Raw genomic sequence first — 18,598 nt, 5'->3', positions numbered from 1 at the left:
GACTGTTCTCTCTGCTACCGCACAGCAAGAAGTACCGGAGCGCCAAATCTAGGTGCAAAAGGCTTTTTAACAGCTTCTACCCCCAAGCCATAAGACTCTCGAACAGCTAGTCAAATGGCTACCCAGACTATCTGCATTGTCCCCCCCCCTCTTTTATGCTGCTGCTACTCTCTATTATCAATGCATAATCACTTTAACTCTACCTACATGAACATACTGTATTACCTCAATTACCTCGACTAACCGGTGTCGACTAACCGCACATTGACTCTGTACCGGTACCCCCTGTATATAGCCTCGCTACTGTTATTTTACTGCTTCTCTTTAATTATTTGTTATTTTTATTTTATACTTTTACTTAAATCTGTGTTGTTGATTAAGGGCTTGTAAGCATTTCACTGTAAGGTCTACACCTGTTGTATTAGGCACCATTTTTTTTAAATTTGATTTTACTCAGACAGTCCCCTTGGTAAAACGTCTTTGCAATCACCCCAGCCAACTCTATCAAAAATCTTCTTCACCCATCGCACACAATCTGCAGCACATTAGTGATTTCCGCCTGCAGTCAAAGGTACATGTTCTAGACAGGCGGCCACACAAATTGTTAACATTTAGCCCATATCTGTAGTATGTTTTAGCTTTGGTTGTGCCTAGTGTCAGTGAGTTTGATGGTTAATGTGTAACCCCCACAAACTAACTGAACCTTGATTCGTGGAGATGCCCAGAGGAACATTGTGCTTTGATAAGCCAGCTGGTGTTGCATGCTGAGTCACTGGACACACGACTGGACAAATAGGTGACAAGTTAGCACTCATAATGACAGTTTGACTGGGCCCACAGCACCGCAAGACAATGCTGTGTCTGAACACTGTCTGAAAAGCGCATGTTGGACTGAGAATATTTGGACCTCACTTTTACATCACTTGGTTGAACAACACTCAACTTGGAACTTACTACTACTACTACTAGTTGGTCGGAACACCGCTCAACTTGTTCTAAATACTACTCCACTACACTATCTTGGTTGGACTACCACTCAACTTGGTCTGGCTACCGGTCAACGTGGTCTAAAAACGACTTAACCAGCTTGGGCTGACTACCTCTGACCAAGTTTCAGACCCTGACCCATCTTGAGTAGTAACCCTGCTTCAGGTGGTCATGGATTGTGGCTCTAAATGCCCCAGGGGTCAGCTCCTGCACCTGGATGTGTGTGTGGATGAGCAGAAGCCTCGCGGCGGTGTCCTAGAGCTCCTCGGGAGACTGAGGCCCCAGTGGAAGCCACAGGACATCAAGATGAAGGTAAGTGAAGGGATCAAATTGTCACATCAGTATGCCAATGGGCAAAACTGGTTGAAATGATGTTGTAATGCTGTAATTTCAACCAGTTTTGCCTGTTGGAATGTAAGCGAGAAGTATTAGTATTCTGAGAAGTGAGTAGTATTAACCCCTAGTTTTGTTCTCGTGTGCATCAGACCTTGAACATGTTTCAATGAAAAAACATTCCCCTCAATCTTCAACCAGACACTCAGAGGTAACAACTTCAGCAATAAGGTCATAGAAAACCATAGGAATCGCGTAGAACGTCTGTCCTCAGCTAACATAGCTTCTCTTAAGGTCTCCATTCGTGTGTGCAAACAGTGGGGCAATCTCCCAGAGAAATAGGATCTATATTTGTCAGGGTCACAGTGGAGCGGGACTGACCTCTCAATCGAGAACAGGTCTAGTTTAAGCACACAGAGAGATGAACGCTACCCCCCAGATTTCCCCCTCAAGCCCTCTCAATCAGTATTGAGGCTAGGTTTGTGGGGACTCTGAGCAAAAATATTAAACCAAAAATAGACACTCTTGGTTCATAAAGACGAAGCTGTACAGAAACGACAGAAAAGTGGGTATATAGACATCTCCGAGAAATTCTCAAAAAGTAGGCAGCATAGCCTCTCAAACTCTCTGGATTGAATTAAAGCTTTTCTGTCCGGTTCAAATGCCTTTGCTCTGTCAATCTCAACTCCTAGACAGACATTGTTCAACATAATTCAGAGGCCAAGTTGAATAGATATGAGTCAGAATAAATTAGGGAGAGAGACTTTTCAGTCAGTTGGATAGAGAAATGATCCTAAGCAGAGCTTAGACCAAGACATCTAGTTTCACTGACTGGGCTGTGTTCATTAGACATGAAACCGAATAAAACATCCTGAAACCGGAAGGGACTGCCTAGACTTAATGTACGTTTTCCGTGGCAAAGATGGAAGAATTCTTACAGTTCTCCAATTCATCCAATTCATTTAGCGGTCCTCATACCTCTATTGAAGTACGAAACAGATAGCATAATAATCTCTTCTTAATAAGACATCTATTCAAACGAGACAAACACCTCTCCTTAAACCAGGCCCCGTGTTTTGGGAACAGGAATACAACTAATTGTTCTTTTAAAGTTGGATCTAGTAAGTCTTATACTACACAAAGCATGTGTTCCATTAAATGTGAGTTCACAACAGCATGAAGGCTACAGTGGCATTGGTGAATGGTGCTCACCACATTGTGCAAACCCAGAACCAAATGTTGTGTATACTGGCCAGCTAACAATTGTTCTAAGAGTCAACTCAAGTTTGCGACAACATTTGTGATTGCTATCCAACAAAAGGCAGATTCTCGCTAGAATACACCCGGTTTGTAAATGCATGGTCCTTCATGTTCAAGAATAGGTTATGGGTTTGCTCTCTTTGTCCCACATAACACACCGGTTTGATGACAAAAGCCTGTCGTATTTTATTACAATAGCCTATCTTGTGTCAGCTGTGGCATGTTTGTTCAAATGGCTCCCAATCCAGCGCTATGAATACTTCATCAAATGTCAAGGTGACCATGTTTGTTCTCTGCCACTCTCGATGAAACATTGTGTTAGATGCAGTCCCTTCGTGGTTTGAGGAGCCCTTGGGGGACAGTGGGAGTGAGAGAACGCTGGAGCAGGCAGTGAAAGGAAACAAACGTACATTGATGTGCATGTGGAAGGTCTGATATTGCTTACCATGACCACATCATAACCACTGAACATTTTCCAGTCGGTGCTCAATAATGAAAGTGGCCTGTAGGATTTGTCCTTGAAATTGTCCCAATCCGTTACATAATACACTGGAGTGACTATAAATGCTTACAAGCAGGATGTTTTAATGTTTCATTTGAATAGTTCCTCAAATTAAAGGGATATTTCACTCAAATTACAAAATGACATAAGTTTCCTTACCCTGTAAGCAGTCTATGGACAATGTAAGACAGCAGTCAATGCTATGGTTTTGTTTATCTGGCCACTTTCTACAGGGAATTTGTATTTATTTGATTTTTATTTAACCTTTGTTTAAACTAGGCAAGGCAGTTAAGAACACATTCTTGACGGTAATGGTATGGAATTTTGGTGAACCATCCCTTTAATGAGAAGGACCATACCCCTCTCCCTCCCTGGACGAGTCTCCACCTGCTTTGAATAAGAGATGGGATTGTCTCTCTTTGGTTAATCATGGCTAAATCATCACAACACTGTTATTCTTATTGTAGCGTAAAGTTGGGAGTCATAAACTATTGCGACCTGTCAAAATACCATCACAATATGAATGCTGGCCCAATTGAAGTGTTATGCAATTACTTTAAACAGGAACTTATGACTTGACGTTAGGATACACGTGTTATATTTAATGTTTTGGTTTGTTACGGAACAGTATTTGCCCACGTGGAACAAACCACAGCACGGCAAACCTCTACTTCTTTTCATTTTTAATCTCATGCAGTTTGGACTTTTGTTTGGATTCGTTCTGATCTTTTTGTGTGCTTTTCTCCTCTCTTTCCTCATTCATATTTTTATACATTTTTGGACTGTTGAGGAACAGAGATTGTGAGTCCACAGGCCTATCACCGTAAACATACAAAACATCATTGATGTAGACATCATGTGTAAAAGTGATATAATCTGATTTAAAACAGGAGGAGTGGGAGACACTCACACATAACAGGTAGACAGTAGTGATGGGGGAGAAAATCGATACAGTTACATATTTGGATATAATTGTTTACAATAAATTGTATCGTTTCGACAATTTCGCAATATCATTTTTTGTACTAGTTGGCTGTACCAAAACTCCAGTATTTTTTCTTCATAGCTTGTTCTCCATCTTCTTTTTAAATAGGGAGCCAATTTGCTTTCAGCAGTTTTATTTCCATGACTAATTAAAACTCGTTTTCTCATGGCTCTCTCTTGTCCCTCTGCATCAGACATATGGTGAGCAATATGTTTGGAACATCGAATCGTAATATAATCACAGTGTCAAATCGCAATACATACATAATCGTGAGAATCACAATACATATTGTATCGGCATCTTATATAATATCGTGAGGTCCCTGGAAATTCCCAGCCCTAGAAAACAGGTATACACATGGGTGGGCTGTGACGTCGCAGCTGAGCTTGCGCTGTTTGTGAAACCTCAGAGCAGGGAACTGACAGCTCATGAGGGGGTTAATATGAGGATGAGAGTCAGGATCGTTACCGGGCCTCCCGAGTGGCGCAGTGGTCTAAGGCACTGCATCGCAGTGCTACCTGTTCCACTAGAGATGCTGATTCGAGTCCAGGCTCTGTCGCAGCCAGCCACGACTGGAAGACTCATGGGGCGACGCACAATTGGCCCAGCGTCATCCGGGTTAGGGGAGGGTTTGGCCGGCAGGGATGTTCTTGTCCCATCGCGCATTAGCGCGTGGCACGGCTCTCCTGTGGCACGGCTCTCGACCTTCGCCTCTCTCGAGTCCGTAAGGGAGTTGCAGCGATGGGACAAGACTGTAACTACCAATTGGATACCACAAAATTGGGCAGAAAAAGGGGTCAAAAATTGGAAAAGATTGTTACCGCTATCAACACTATCCTGATATTGTTGTGTTGTGTTCAGGTGTTCACAGAGGGCATCACCAACCAGCTGATGGGCTGCTTTGTGGGCTCGCTCCAGGAGTCAGGGGCCGTGCTGGTGCGTGTGTACGGGAGGATGACAGAGCTCTATGTGGACCGGGAGAGAGAGGTGGAGATGTTCCAGATACTCCACACTCACAACTGCGGCCCGCAGATCTACTGCAGCTTCCGGAACGGCATCTGCTACGAGTTTGTGAGGGGGAACGTGTTGGACGACACACTGCTCACACAGCCTGCCATCTATAGGTATCTGTGAAAAGTTCTAAATGTCTTACACATACTGTACATTTACGGTACAGATTTGAAGAACACAAATGAATGGATTTCATCATGTGACTTTCAAACAGTTACAGAGTTTAATGGCTGTGATAGGAGAAAACTGAGGCTGGATCAACAACATTGTAGTTCCTCCACAATACTAACATATATGACAGATTGAAAAGAAGGAAGCTTTTACAGAATACACATATTCCAAAACATGCATCCTGTTTCCAACAAGTCACTACAGTAATACTGCAAAGAAATGTGGCAAAGCAATTAACTTTTTCTCCTTAATACAAAGTGTTATGTATGGGGAAAATCCAATACAACACATCACTGAGTACCACTCTCCATTATTTTCAAGCATAGTGGTGGCTACATCATGTTATGGGTATGCTTGTAATCGTTAAGGACTGGGTAGTTTTTCAGGATAAAGAATTAACAGAATGGGCCTCCCGAGTGGTGCAGCGGTCTAAGGCACTGCATTGCAGTAATTAAGGCGTCACTACAGACCTGGGTTCGTTCCCAGGCTGTGTCACAACCGGCCGTGACTGGGAGTCCCGTAGGGTGGCGCACAATTGGCACAGCGTCGTCCGGGTTAGTGGATGGTTTTGCTGGGGGGGCTTCACTTGGCTCATTGCGCTCTAGTGACTCCTTGTGGTGGGCCAGGCGCCTGCAGGATGAATTTGGTCGTCAGTTGAACGGGTTAAGCGGGCGGGGTTAAGCGGGCAGGGTTAAGCGGGCGGGTAAGAAGCAGGGTTTGGTGGGTCATGTTTGGGAAACGCATGACTCGGCATTCGCCTTTCCCGAGCCCGTTGGGGAGTTGCAGCGATGAGATCGCAATTGGATATCACGAAATTGGGGAGAAAACGGGGGTTAAATACAAATATATATTTGTATTATATATATATATATATATATATATATATATATATATATATATATATATATATATAATAAAAATAAACAGAATACAGCTAACCACAGGCAAAATCCTATAGGATTTCTTTATTTCAGTCTGCTTTCCACCAGGCACTGGGAGATGAATTCACCTTTCAGCAGCACAATAACCTAAAACACAAGTCTACACAGGAGTTGCTTACTAAGAAGACAACGAATGTTCCTGAGTGGCCGAGTTACAGTTTTGACTTAAATCTGCTTGAAAATCTATGGCAAGACTTTAAAATGGTAGTCTAGCAATGATCAACAACCTATTTGACAGAGCTTTTGTACAATCCAGGTGTGTAAAGCTCTTAGAGACTTACCCAGAAAGACTGTAACACCTGTAATCACTGACAAAGGAGATTCGAACATAGCAAAAAGCTACGGACAATGTGTTTACGCGGAGTGGATCAGGGAAACCCAAGAGCAGACTCAGACGAGGAGACTGGGATGAAGTAACCAAGGTATTTATTGAAACACGGGGAAGATGGAGTGCAGGCCAGGGGAAGCTCGGACGGGTTGCAGGAAACCAGGTGCGGAGACTGAGGCTGGATCGAGAGGGGTTGGGAATAAGTCAAGGGGTATGAATAGTTTCTGAAGGCACTTTAGTTCCAATGCAAATGTTAAATTTCGTTAAATCCTACTGTTCACCGACCAGATTAATCATTATAGGAAAATAGTTCTGCCAAATTGAACCTCAAAATGTTGTGGATGAGGAGGACAAGAGATCTTTCACCATTAAGACTAGGCTGGAAAACAGACAGTACCTCACAGAGATTTTTGAATAAGGTATCTTACCTTCTTAATTGTGGGCGGAGTTGCTGTCTGGGTCCAAGCCGAGTCAAACAGGTCAAGAAGTCAAGTCGCTTTTTTTTGTGTGCAATATCTTGGCTCTGTCTCATTTGTAGTTATGATATACAATTATACACATTTTTTTCCTTCTGTAGATTGATTGCGACAGAAATGGGAAAAATCCACTCGATCAAGCTTGAATCGGACAACCCTGTGGAGAATATTCTGTGGAAGAAGATGGCCCAGTTTCTCAAACTTGTCCATAACGCTCAGAGCAACACAACAGCACCACATAGGTGAGTAAACACAACCCTATCTACTTAGAAACTTAAATGTTTTTTGTAAACCAAAGATTTGTAATAGTCGTTCACTTTCCTCTTCCTTTATTAGTTGTATTGATGGTGAAGTCTGACTCATTTAGCCAGTCGTTACTGTTGCTATTATGCTGTGTTCATAACCAAGTAGGAAGGTGGTATTTACCACATACAGCTGGGAAAAATTCAGTTGAATGTCCCTCCAACTGGTAATTACTATTGGTAAATAAGTCTATAAGCAATCTATTAATATGGTTTTGAAACACTATCATTTGTTTGTGAGCTTAATGTGTACTTTTAGATTAGGGTTGACATAGCTTGTTTGCCATCCGCCAATTTGTGTTTCTCAGCGGGTTCAAAGCATGTGAATGTATCCGGCTCGTATTGTAAGAAGCACTATGCAGAAATCGCTCAGCCATATCCTGGTTGAAAATTCTAATAGTTCTCCTAATTTCAGTTTGTATGACAAAACAAGCAGTCATTGTGTAGAGAATCATTGTACCATCTAAACCGGTGTGAAACAACCAAAGTAAAAGACACAATAACAAAACTACAGAAAGGGAAGCATAGAAATAGCATACATAGAACAGATCTACCGCTTCTTAGACTTGCCTTCAATGAAAGATCTATTACTCATATTTTTATGTGAATTTGCTATGGTTGCCCAAAAAGTTACATATTGTAGCTTTTAAGACTGAACAAGTGGAAATTACTAGCTTCCTATTTTGTTATGAACTCAGCATTAGTCCACTCTCTCTTGCTATGTGGGGACACCAAGATGAGAAGAAGTGATTGGCCCATTGAGGAGGTGGGGGAGTAGCGCCTGTGGTAATGACATTGTGCTATCTTAGCCAGGGTCACAGGGTGAAAAGTGAGATGGAACTTCCAGACACTACAAATAAAAGCAGACACTGGCTCGGTTTCCTTGAAACGCTCTCTCCCTTATCAGTCAAATGTTCTGCGTTGTTTACGTTTGCTAAGAGGGGTCGGAAGTCCAGGCAAACTCGAGTCAAACTAGAGTCCCAAAGTAGTGGGTCTGCTTTAGTTTTTCAGATTGAAAGAATATCACCAGTCTAGTATGTTCTTTCTGTTTTTTTATGTTTTGGGGGGAGAGGGCAAGGCAATTAGCTGTGGAGTGGGTCATCCATTTAACATAGAAGTACGATGGGGAGATTGGGATCACTACGATAAGATAGAAGCAGCTTCCTGCATACATATGAGATGGAGTCAGCATGTCTCTAGTAGTCTTTTTAACATTGCTATGACAGGACACAGACAACTAACTTGTGTGTGTGTAACATCCCATATAAGTTCTATTTTAAATAAAGAGAGTCGCACACGCTTGATATAAACTTCCAGTCATTTATCGGGTAAACCACCAACGTTTCGGCATCACTGTGCCTTCTTCAGGATAATGTCACGAATGCTTGAACCAGGTTATGTAGACAAACAGTGCAATTAGTGCAACCAATGACAATAGTGAGGGGGTGTGTCATAGTTACTGGGGGTCTACAAGCATGGCCACAGTATTGGGGATAGCTTAGTGAGATCTGACCTGCCCCCTGAGCCCACTCTGACACTCCTGACACCCATTCCAAATGGGAACTACGAATGTGGCTCATGCACCCAGTGCAATAGCACCACATGAACATCCTTCTTCAGACACCCACATACAGGTCAGAAAATCCCTGTTAGGGGTATCATCTCATGCAAGACAAAGGGAGTAATCTATCTCATCACCTGTCCACGTGGGAAAGCATAGATAGGACAAACGAAAAGGCAATTAAAACAACGCATAGCTGAACACCAAAGCTTAATCAGGTGTAAGAACGTTGACTTTCAAGTAGCAGCTCACTTTGTTGGAGCTAACCATCCTATCTCCTCCCTCAAATACACAGGTATTGAGCAATGGCTATCCAGACTACTTGCATTGCCCCCCCACCTTTTACACCGCTGCTACTCTCTGTTATCATCTATGCATAGCCACTTTAATAACTCTACCTACATGTACATATTACCTCAATTACCTCGACTAACCGGTGCCCCCGCACATTGACTCTGTACCGGTACCACCCTGTATATAGCCTCGCTGTTGTTATTTTACTGCTGCTCTTTAACTACTTGTTACTTTTATCTCTTATTCTTATTCGTATTTTTTCAACTGCATTGTTGGTTAGGGGCTACAAGTACGCATTTCACTGTAAGGTCTACACCTGTTGTATTCGGCGCATGTGACTAATACTATTTGATTTGATTTGTTACTTTACCTAGGAGAGGAGGTAACATCGAGACCCTACTACTACACAGGGAGGCCTACAGGATATCCTGTCTAAAAACACTGACCCCTAGTGGTCTGAATATTGACGTTGATCTCAAGCCCTTCTTATGAACATTTCTCCTTCTTATAAATGAATATATTCTTTCTACAGCCTATCAGCGTGCTTATTATGCATTATGGTTGAACCAAAAGATTACATGTAACAACAATGAAATGTAATGGAAACAAATAAATGTATATGAAATAAAATTCAACAGTAATGTATGTTGATGCTAATATGATGTACAATATCTAATTTATGTTGCCATATGATAACGATAGCCTAATATATTCAACATGCTGTAAACTATTGTCTTGTAACGGTTTCACTCAATTCATTCTCGTCAACCTAGTAATTATGACACACCCCCTCACTATTGTCATTGGTTGCACTAATTGCACTGTTTGTCTACATAACCTGGCTCAAGCATTCACGACGTTACCCTGAAGAAGGCACAGCGATACCGAAACCTTGGTGGTTTACCTCGATAAATTACGGGAAGTTTATATATATAGCGTGCGACTCTCTATTTATTTTGATAGCTTACAGTTTACTCGCCGTTAGTCAGCACCTCTACACAAAATAATTTCTCAGGGTGTGCGCCAGCTCATGCTTTTTCTTAGACATATACATGATGTGGCATGACACAGGTAGTGGTATTTACAATATGATAATGGAAGTATAAGCAAACAATTTTCAAGAATCTTAGAAGTAACTAAGATGATGTTAAACCCAAGTATGTCTAGGCAATTGCTAACCTGTAGACAATTTCATTATAGAAAGGGCATTATTCATTTTGCAGAGCGTACACCAGCTTTAAAGTTGCACCGCATTCGGACGTCCAATAGATGGAGCTATATTGTGATACATTTTTAAACCTGGACAAATTGATCCACAGTTAAGTCTCAAAATCAAATTCATAGGATGAAAAAAAGAACAAATAGAAAGTCAGAAAGAAAGACTCCACTAAAAGAACATTGTCTCCAGACATTTGGACGCACAGGAGGTTGGTGGCACCTTAATTGGGGAGAACGGGCTTGTGGAAATGGCTGGAGATGTATAGGTGGAATGGTATCAAATACATCAGACACATGGTTTCCATGTGTTTGATGCCAATCCATTTACACCGTTTCAGGTATTATTAGGAGCCGTCCTCCCCTCAGCAGCCTCCACTGTTTGGATGTCTAGATCAATATTTAAATGTACGTTTATACACTACATGACCAAAAGTATGTGGACACCTGCGAACATCTCATTCCAAAATCATGGGCATTAATATGGAGTTTGTCCCCCCTTTGCTGCTATAACAGCCTCTACTCTTCTCGGAAGGCTTTCCATTAGTTGTTGGAACATTGCTGCGGGGACTTGCTTCCATTCAGCCACAAGAGCATTAGTGAGGTTGGGTACGGATGTTGGCTGATTAGGTCTGGCTCGCAGTTGGTGTTACAATTCATTTCAAAGGTGTTGGATGGGGTAGAGGTCAGGGCTCTGTGCAGGCCAGTCAAGTTCTTCCACACCGATCTCGACAAACCATTTCTGTATTGACCTCGCTTTGTGCACGGGGGCATTGTCATACTGAAACAGGAAAGGGCCTTCCCCAAACTGTTTCCACAAAGTAGGAAGTACAGAATCGTCTACAATGTCATTGTATGCTGTAGCATTAAGATTTCCCTTCACTGGAACCAAGGGGCCTGAACCATGAAAAACAGCCCGAGACCACATAGTTGGCACTATGCATCCGCCAAACCCAGATTTGTCCATCGGACTGCCAGATGGTGAAACGTGATTCATCATTCCTGAGAACACGTTTCCATTGCTCCAGAGTCCAATGCGAGCTTTACACCACTCCAGCCAACGCTTGGCATTGCGCATGGTGATGTTAGGCTTGTGTGCGACTGTTTGGCCATGGAAGCCCATTTCATTAAGTTTTCGACAAACAATTATTTTGCTGACATTGCTACCAGAAGCAGTTTGTAACTCGGTAGTGAGTGTTCCAACCGAGGGTCGGCGATTTTTACACACTACGAGCTTCAGCACTCTGCAGTCCCGTTCTGTGATGTTGTGTGGCCTATTACTTTGAGGCTGAGCTGTTGTTGCTACAATAGACGATTTCACTTCACAGCAACAGCACTTACAGTTGACAGGGGCTACTCTGACAGTGCCACGTGGAAAGTCACTGAGCTGAATCCACTCATTTGAAGGGGTGTCCACATACTATTGTATACATAGTGCATGACATAATCAAATATGGGTGATTTCTGTGCAGAACAAATTTGTTTATATTTTTCACATCTCTCATTGTACGGTATTCCACTTATACAAGGAATTCTTCCAATCTATTGGCTCTTACAAGTCAATCGTCCATAAAATATAAATTTCAAATTATTGCCTTGAATGTTTGTTTGTGGTTTTGTGTGTGATAAAAGGAGCCACAGAGGGAGAGGTTGAGAACCGGACAACACACAAAAGCATCAGAGAGACTTTTGTACTTCGGGAATGTAAAAGTGCTTGTGAAAGAGTGTCTTCCGAGGAAACGGAGGTAGAGGGGGAGCAGGAAGAGGCTGCACCTGCAGAAGAGCCCCTCAGTCAGCGTCAGACAGTCACCCGCTGGGGTGGGAGGCAGAAGAGAGGAAGGAGAGGGGAGAACAGGAGAGGAGATACATCTGTGGTGTTGAGGAGAGGGGGGAAGAGGGCAGAACAGGAGAGGAGTGGGGGAGGAGAGAACAGGACAGGAGAGATACAGCTGCACTACAGTTCCGAGGAGAGAGCAGCCTCCTGCTCTGCTCAAAGCCCTCCTGCTAATTCTTCCATTTAACACTCAACACAAACCACACAATACTGCCATAATCACTGCTGCTCCACTGGAGCTAGTAATCAGCTGTAAATAAGGCGCATTGATAACGAGCCGCCAGAAGAGGAAATTCCTCTAATTACTGTAGCTAGCTCTCTAGAAACTTCACTGAAAGAAATGAGAGGAGTGGGAGCCGGGAGACTAGCAGCATACTTCACAACCGCCTGCATCTGAAAGGCAGAAGAGTTGGGCAAGAGAAGGGGGGGGAAGTTCAAGATAGCAGAGTGGTGTTGCAATGTAAAATGTTTGGGAGCTTGTTTTTGTTGTTTGAATTTATTTTCAAGATAGAATAATTGATCGGAATTAATCCAGTTTTCTTTTTTACCATGGATTGTGCCTTTGAACAAACATTTGTTTTCTTCTGTACTGTTATTCTGCAAACAGAATAAAAAATGAGTTTGCATTTTTAAAGAGATATGGAATTTGCGAACCACATTTAATAGGACATATTTTAATGAATATTGATGATATTGAGATACAAATAAATTGCCCATAAAGAGCTAATATATGAATGAAATACTAATATCATACTGTTTTATTTATCTAGTCAAGTCAGTTAAGAACAAATTCTTATTTATTATGACAGCCTACCAGGGAGCAGTGGGTTAACTGCCTTGTTCAGGGGCAGAATGACAGATTTTTACCTTGTCAGCTCAGGGATTTGATCCAGCAACCTTTCAGTTACTGGCCCAACGCTCTAACCAATAGGCTACCTGCCACCCCCTGTACTAGGCTATTTTTAAGAGTTTCTGGGAAAGTAAAAAACTAAGAAAAAACAGGGTTATTCTAAAATTGCAAGAACACATGTTGTAAGAACAAAACTGTGTTACAGTGTAGGCTATATCCCAGAAATACAGATAACAGTTTTGACTGAATAGGGCCCAAAGCCTTTATGAGTGATGAGCAAAGTGTCCATTCGCAACTACAATGAAAAATTATTCAACGGAGCTGAACAAAGTAATCTTCCATCCAAATGAGTGATTGTGGGTCTGAGAAAATAGTGCAGGGTCTGTAGGAGGGGAAAAGAGCTCTGTCATGACTGTAAACAACGGCCTACGTCTCTGCTTTTATTGTACGTTCCTAACAGACCCCACTAAATTATGTCGACAACTGTGTATAATAGCACCACAACTGTTTGTCCCCTTGCATAAATAGGTATAACAGTGTTTAAATTACTTTCTTGGATTTTTTTTCTTTGGCGATTGAAAAGAGACAAAAAAAATCATTTGAACGGCACAATGCTTACACAGCGTTTCCCAGGTGCATTTTCAAGTGGCGTCTGTGAAAATAAGACCTTTGTTGATTGATAGTGCATTCCCAAGAAGGAATAACAAAACATTGTGAAGGCATGTAACCTCTCCGGATGATATGTTGTGCTGTCTAGTGTCATAAACAACTTGTTTTGATGTAAACGCATGCAGGCCTGGAGAATGCATCTACAGGTTGGAGAACTACTGCATTAAGTAATTCTCCCCCTGGTTGAATAAAAGACCGGGCCAGACGTTTTCCTCTTCTAAACTTTCTTCAAGTCTTTGCAGGCACAGGAAGTAATGGACTTTATTTGTCTCTGTATTTGTACTGTGTACTGATAGATTAATGGCCAACATGGACGTGATGTAATGCAACAACTTGAAACATGGAAATAAGTCCAATATAGTATATTTTCTTTTAAAATGTCAGTATTCAGTCAGTGGTCAAGTCTCTTGAAGGCACTGAGCCCTGCACATGTACTATATACTGTTTACTGTTTCAAGATTTAAGTTTTATTGTCACATGAACAAGTACAGTGAAATGCCTTGCACGCGCCAAACCCAACAATGCAGCAATCAATATCATTGTAGCACTAAAAATAACAGAAGGTAGAACAAAAACAATAAGAATAACACAAGAAAGTAAGAAGCTATATACAGTGTCAGTTCCAATACCATATTATTAACAATGTGCAGGAATACTGGAGTGATACAGGTAGATATGTAAGGTGACTAGGCATCAGGATACAGAGAGGCAGCAGCATAAATGATGATTGTGTGTGAGTGTGTATGCAGGTGTGTAGTCTGCATAAATGTGTGTGCATGTTATGTGTGTCTTGGAGTGTCAGTATGCGTGAGTGTGCATCGAGACAGTGCAAAAATAAAATGGAGTATAAGGGTCAACTCGCCCCCCTGTTTCCTGTAGTCCATGATCAGCTCCTTGGTTTCACTGATGTTGAGGGAGAGTTTGTGTCCCGGCACCACACTGCCAGGTCACTGACCTCCTCCCTGTAGTCTGTATAATCATCGCCGGTGATCAGGCCTGCCACCGTTGTGTCCGTCAGCAAACTTGATGATGGTGTTGGAGTCGTGCGTGGCCACACAGTTGTGGGTGAACAGGGAGTACAGGAGGGGACTAAGCACACACCCCAGTGGGGCCCACGTGTTGAGGGGCAGTGTGGCAGTCAGGAAGCCCATGATCCAGATGCAGATGCAGATAGAGAAGTTCAGTCCAGCTGATCTGCACATGCTCTGAGAATGTGCCCAAGAATATTGTCCGGCTCCGAAGCAGCGAACCTTCACTCTGTGGACAACGTCGCCGATGCATTTCCTAATGAAGCCAGTGACGGAGGTGGTGAGCTCGTCAATGTTATCGGCGGAGTCTCGGAACATATTCCAGTCGGCGCTAGCAAAGCAGTCCTGTAGCATAATCTCTGATTCTGATGACATTTCTCAACGGGGCGAGTCACAGGTACTTCCTGTTTGAGCTTCTGCTTGTAAACAGGGAAGCAGGAATACGGACTCATGATCTGACATGCCGAATGGCGGATGAGGAAGGAGGGCCTTGGACGCTTGCTTGTGGGTAGCGTAACAGTGGTCTAGGACTTTATCGCCCCTACTGGCGAAGGAGATGTGTTGGAAGTTTGGCATCACGTGTCTTAATGACGCAGAATTAAAATAGCCGGTGACAAGAAAGGCTGCAGCACATGCATCTTTAGTACATTATAAAACACATTATACCATCCTTCATCTGTGTAAAAACAGCATGTGGAATAGCATGAAATACATTTGAATGTGATGATACTTTCAGTGCCTGCAATGCGTAACTGTTATTTTATTGATTTTTTTTGGCCCACATAGTTCCAAGCTGCTGCGAGAGATCCCTAGCATCGAAACCCTGTCAGATGAAATGGAGACGCTGAAAAGACACCTCTCTCAGATCGGCTCGCCGACCGTGCTGTGTCACAACGACCTCCTGACTAAAAATATAATCTACGACAACAAAGAGGGTGGGTGAGGGTGTATGATGCGAGTTCATTTTGTACAGTAGTTAAAAAAGCAACGGGGCATGAGGTAGAACTGGATTCATTAGAACTGAACTGTTTAGGTATAGCATTTGTTCTGCCAATCTGGTGCAATAGACCATCAGTGTCGGTAAGAATACAAGATTGCCATATTTTAGACTCAATAACTCTTGATATCCCTTCGATTTCACTTATTTCCATAAAGTGGTCTGATTGTAGGACATGTTCCACTTTAAAACTTTGACAAAATGGGGTTCACGAAACGGTCTTGATCGATCCCACAGCTTTCCTTTATTTTGCTATGCATACTAAACCTATACCCTGTTCCCTTAATCCTCTTTTCATTTTTTTTATGTCCTAATGTCATTTCAAACTTGTGGCATTGTTATGATGCATGTAAGGCACACGATTATGATAAAGAAATGATTCATGTTTCTCTGAATCTTGACAGGGACGTTGTAGTTGCAACAGTAAAGCACAAACTAAAAGCCTATGATACTGGAACGTAATCTAAGTAAAATGGAAAATAATTTCATTTTATCTAATTGAGGAAATTTAGCATTGATTTTTGGGTGTTGACTAAGGTGCGGCAGGTAGCCTCGAGGTTAGGCTCAAAAGGTTGGTGGTTCAAATCTCACAGCCGACAAGTTGAAAAAACTGTCGCTATGCTCTTGAGCAAGGCACTTAACCCCAATTGCTCCAGCGTCGCTGGACAACGGTGACCCTGACCATGACCCCACTCCATCCAGGTGTCTCAGGGGGAGTTTGGATTCGCAAGAAGCACATTTCAATTACAAACTTGGAATGATGAACACTTGTACAAGTGTGTAACACGACAAATATAAGCACCCCCAAAACTATTATTTGTTGAAGCTTTCAGAGCACACTATCAATTATAGCAACATGAATAGAGTACAGACTTGGGTTTCAAGTACTTGAAGTCTGCCTGGTGGGTGGAGTTGACAGTTTTGGGACTTTGATTTATTAAGCCAGGCAAGCTCCAACAGGCCCAGGTAAGATATTTGAATGGATTTTTTACAAGTATTTGAGACCCAGATCTGGATTCAAATACGTCTATTACTGAAGTGCCAAAGAACAGTTTACTAATGTGCATGTGTGTCATCGTAATAAGCTGCATTAACCCTACATTAATCTCTCCTCCTTTAGGCATGGTGAGATTCATTGACTATGAGTATGCTGATTTTAACTACCAGGCCTTCGACATAGGCAACCATTTCAATGAGTTTGCAGGTGCGTTACTTCAGTTTATAATTCATAGGGAGTGGCCCCTGATCCGTGACTGGTTGTTTTATTTCTGTGTATCTCGGAGGAACTGGAAACTTATTTTCTTTACCTGGACCGGGTTAACTGCATAGTTTAATGCCAAAAATAGATTAGCAATGTCACTATGCAAAATCAAACAAACCCAACAAAAATAGCCAGTACAAAAATGTAATTTACTTAGGTGGTTTTGCAGTTTGCACGAGCTAACGTTAGATAGCTAGCTAGAAGGCCTCAGTAGACTATTTAATCTCGCTAGCCAAACAGTGTGGGCCCATCAGTCTCAGGCATTGATCTAAAGCGCTTGCTAAAGGGCTTCTTAGCTAGCTAGCTAACGTTAACTGGTTCTATTTGGAGCCTTAGCTGAGAGCGGTATAGTGTAAACTGCAAAATCACATGAGTAAATACAGTTTTTGACAGGTGTAGTGGCTATTGTTGTTTGTCACTGAGCTTTCTCTCACATGAGCTTTCTCTCTCATTATTTAAATGTGTTTCAATATTTAATTTCGCCTTCAACATTTGTACTAACCAAGCTCATTAAATGGACATTACACTTTCAAAGTTTGTTTTCAGACCTCTAAAGAAGTATTTTTTCAGATCTCTAAGTCTAATGTCAAGACATGTCCCCTGTCCATCTACAGTATATGCCTCCACCCCAAATGTATAGAAAAGATTAACTGACAAGTTACATTTATGAGAAAAATGTGCCTTTAAGATGTGTAATCAAACCCTATGGTTTGACAAGTTCTCATTTATCTGTGTGTTTGATCCATCCCCAAGGTACGAGTGACACTGACTACAGCCTGTATCCCAGACCTGAACTGCAGAGGGACTGGTTGACTGCTTACCTTGAGAGCTACAAGCACAGTGTGGGGCTGGAGGCCACAGTTACAGAACTAGAGGTTCAGAAGCTCTATGTTCAAGTCTGCAAGTTCTCACTGGTGAGAGTCAATGGCACAGCACCTATTATCCGGCATTGATATTTCACAATAGTCTAAGTAGACAATCACAGCAAAATACTTTATATCTACTTTCTAACTCGCATATATATTTTTTTGTGTTCATTGGCTGACACATCAATTTAATGAGTGTTTGTTGATGCAGAGACAAGTAGTAGTTTTTGCAGGGGAGCCTGAATTTCACTATAGTTCAACATTTAAACTAACATCCAACTATGTCCGTTTACGGGTCCAGATTCCCAAAAACCAAAGTATGATCGACCTACCGCTCTGTGAGTTTTGACAGACTCTATCGGAGTTGATTTGAAACCACTGCAAGAAAAAATGACAGACAGCAGCCGAGATGTTTTTTTTTTTACAACCACAATTTCCAGTCGTTGGAGGCTCGAGTGGAGCTGGACTAGACTCATCCTGCTTTCATAAGTCGACACAATATGCAAGATTGTCTTGGTAATCTTTGGGGTAGTGTCGATGTCTCTCAAAATAGCCCAGAAATGATGAGAAGGCATTTTCTTTTCCTCTAAACGTGGAGCGAGGAAGAAAAAATTATGGCCTGGAAATGAATAAGAGCAGCGATAACATCTTGTTGATTGAAATCAGATTTCTGTGACAAACCAAGAACTCTGGCTTGGTGAAGTGGGAGAAGTCACTCACTCACTGA

General features: G+C 42.1%; 1 protein-coding gene across 2 annotated transcripts in view; it reads left to right on the top strand.

Annotated features, from left to right (window-relative positions):
• The first annotated feature begins 731 nt into the window (after positions 1 to 731).
• The window catches only part of zgc:113516 (uncharacterized protein LOC541449 homolog), a 28,737-nt gene continuing 10,870 nt past the window's right edge, over positions 732 to 18,598 (top strand). Inside the window, exons 1-6 of one of the 2 annotated variants that reach the window (XM_039017228.1) lie at positions 732 to 1,299; positions 4,929 to 5,191; positions 7,096 to 7,236; positions 15,534 to 15,682; positions 16,865 to 16,948; positions 17,759 to 17,919. In XM_039017228.1, the coding sequence (XP_038873156.1) occupies positions 1,159 to 1,299; positions 4,929 to 5,191; positions 7,096 to 7,236; positions 15,534 to 15,682; positions 16,865 to 16,948; positions 17,759 to 17,919 (939 nt within the window). In that variant the 5' untranslated portion in view covers positions 732 to 1,158. The remainder of the gene's footprint in view (positions 1,300 to 4,928; positions 5,192 to 7,095; positions 7,237 to 15,533; positions 15,683 to 16,864; positions 16,949 to 17,758; positions 17,920 to 18,598) is intronic. The other variant, XM_039017227.1, reaches the window with a different exon arrangement.

The sequence above is a fragment of the Salvelinus namaycush genome, chromosome 21 (assembly GCF_016432855.1).
Source record: "Salvelinus namaycush isolate Seneca chromosome 21, SaNama_1.0, whole genome shotgun sequence".
Taxonomy (NCBI): domain Eukaryota; kingdom Metazoa; phylum Chordata; class Actinopteri; order Salmoniformes; family Salmonidae; genus Salvelinus; species Salvelinus namaycush.
Note: the sequence above shows the minus strand (reverse complement) of the source record. Positions and strands in the feature narration are given on the sequence as shown.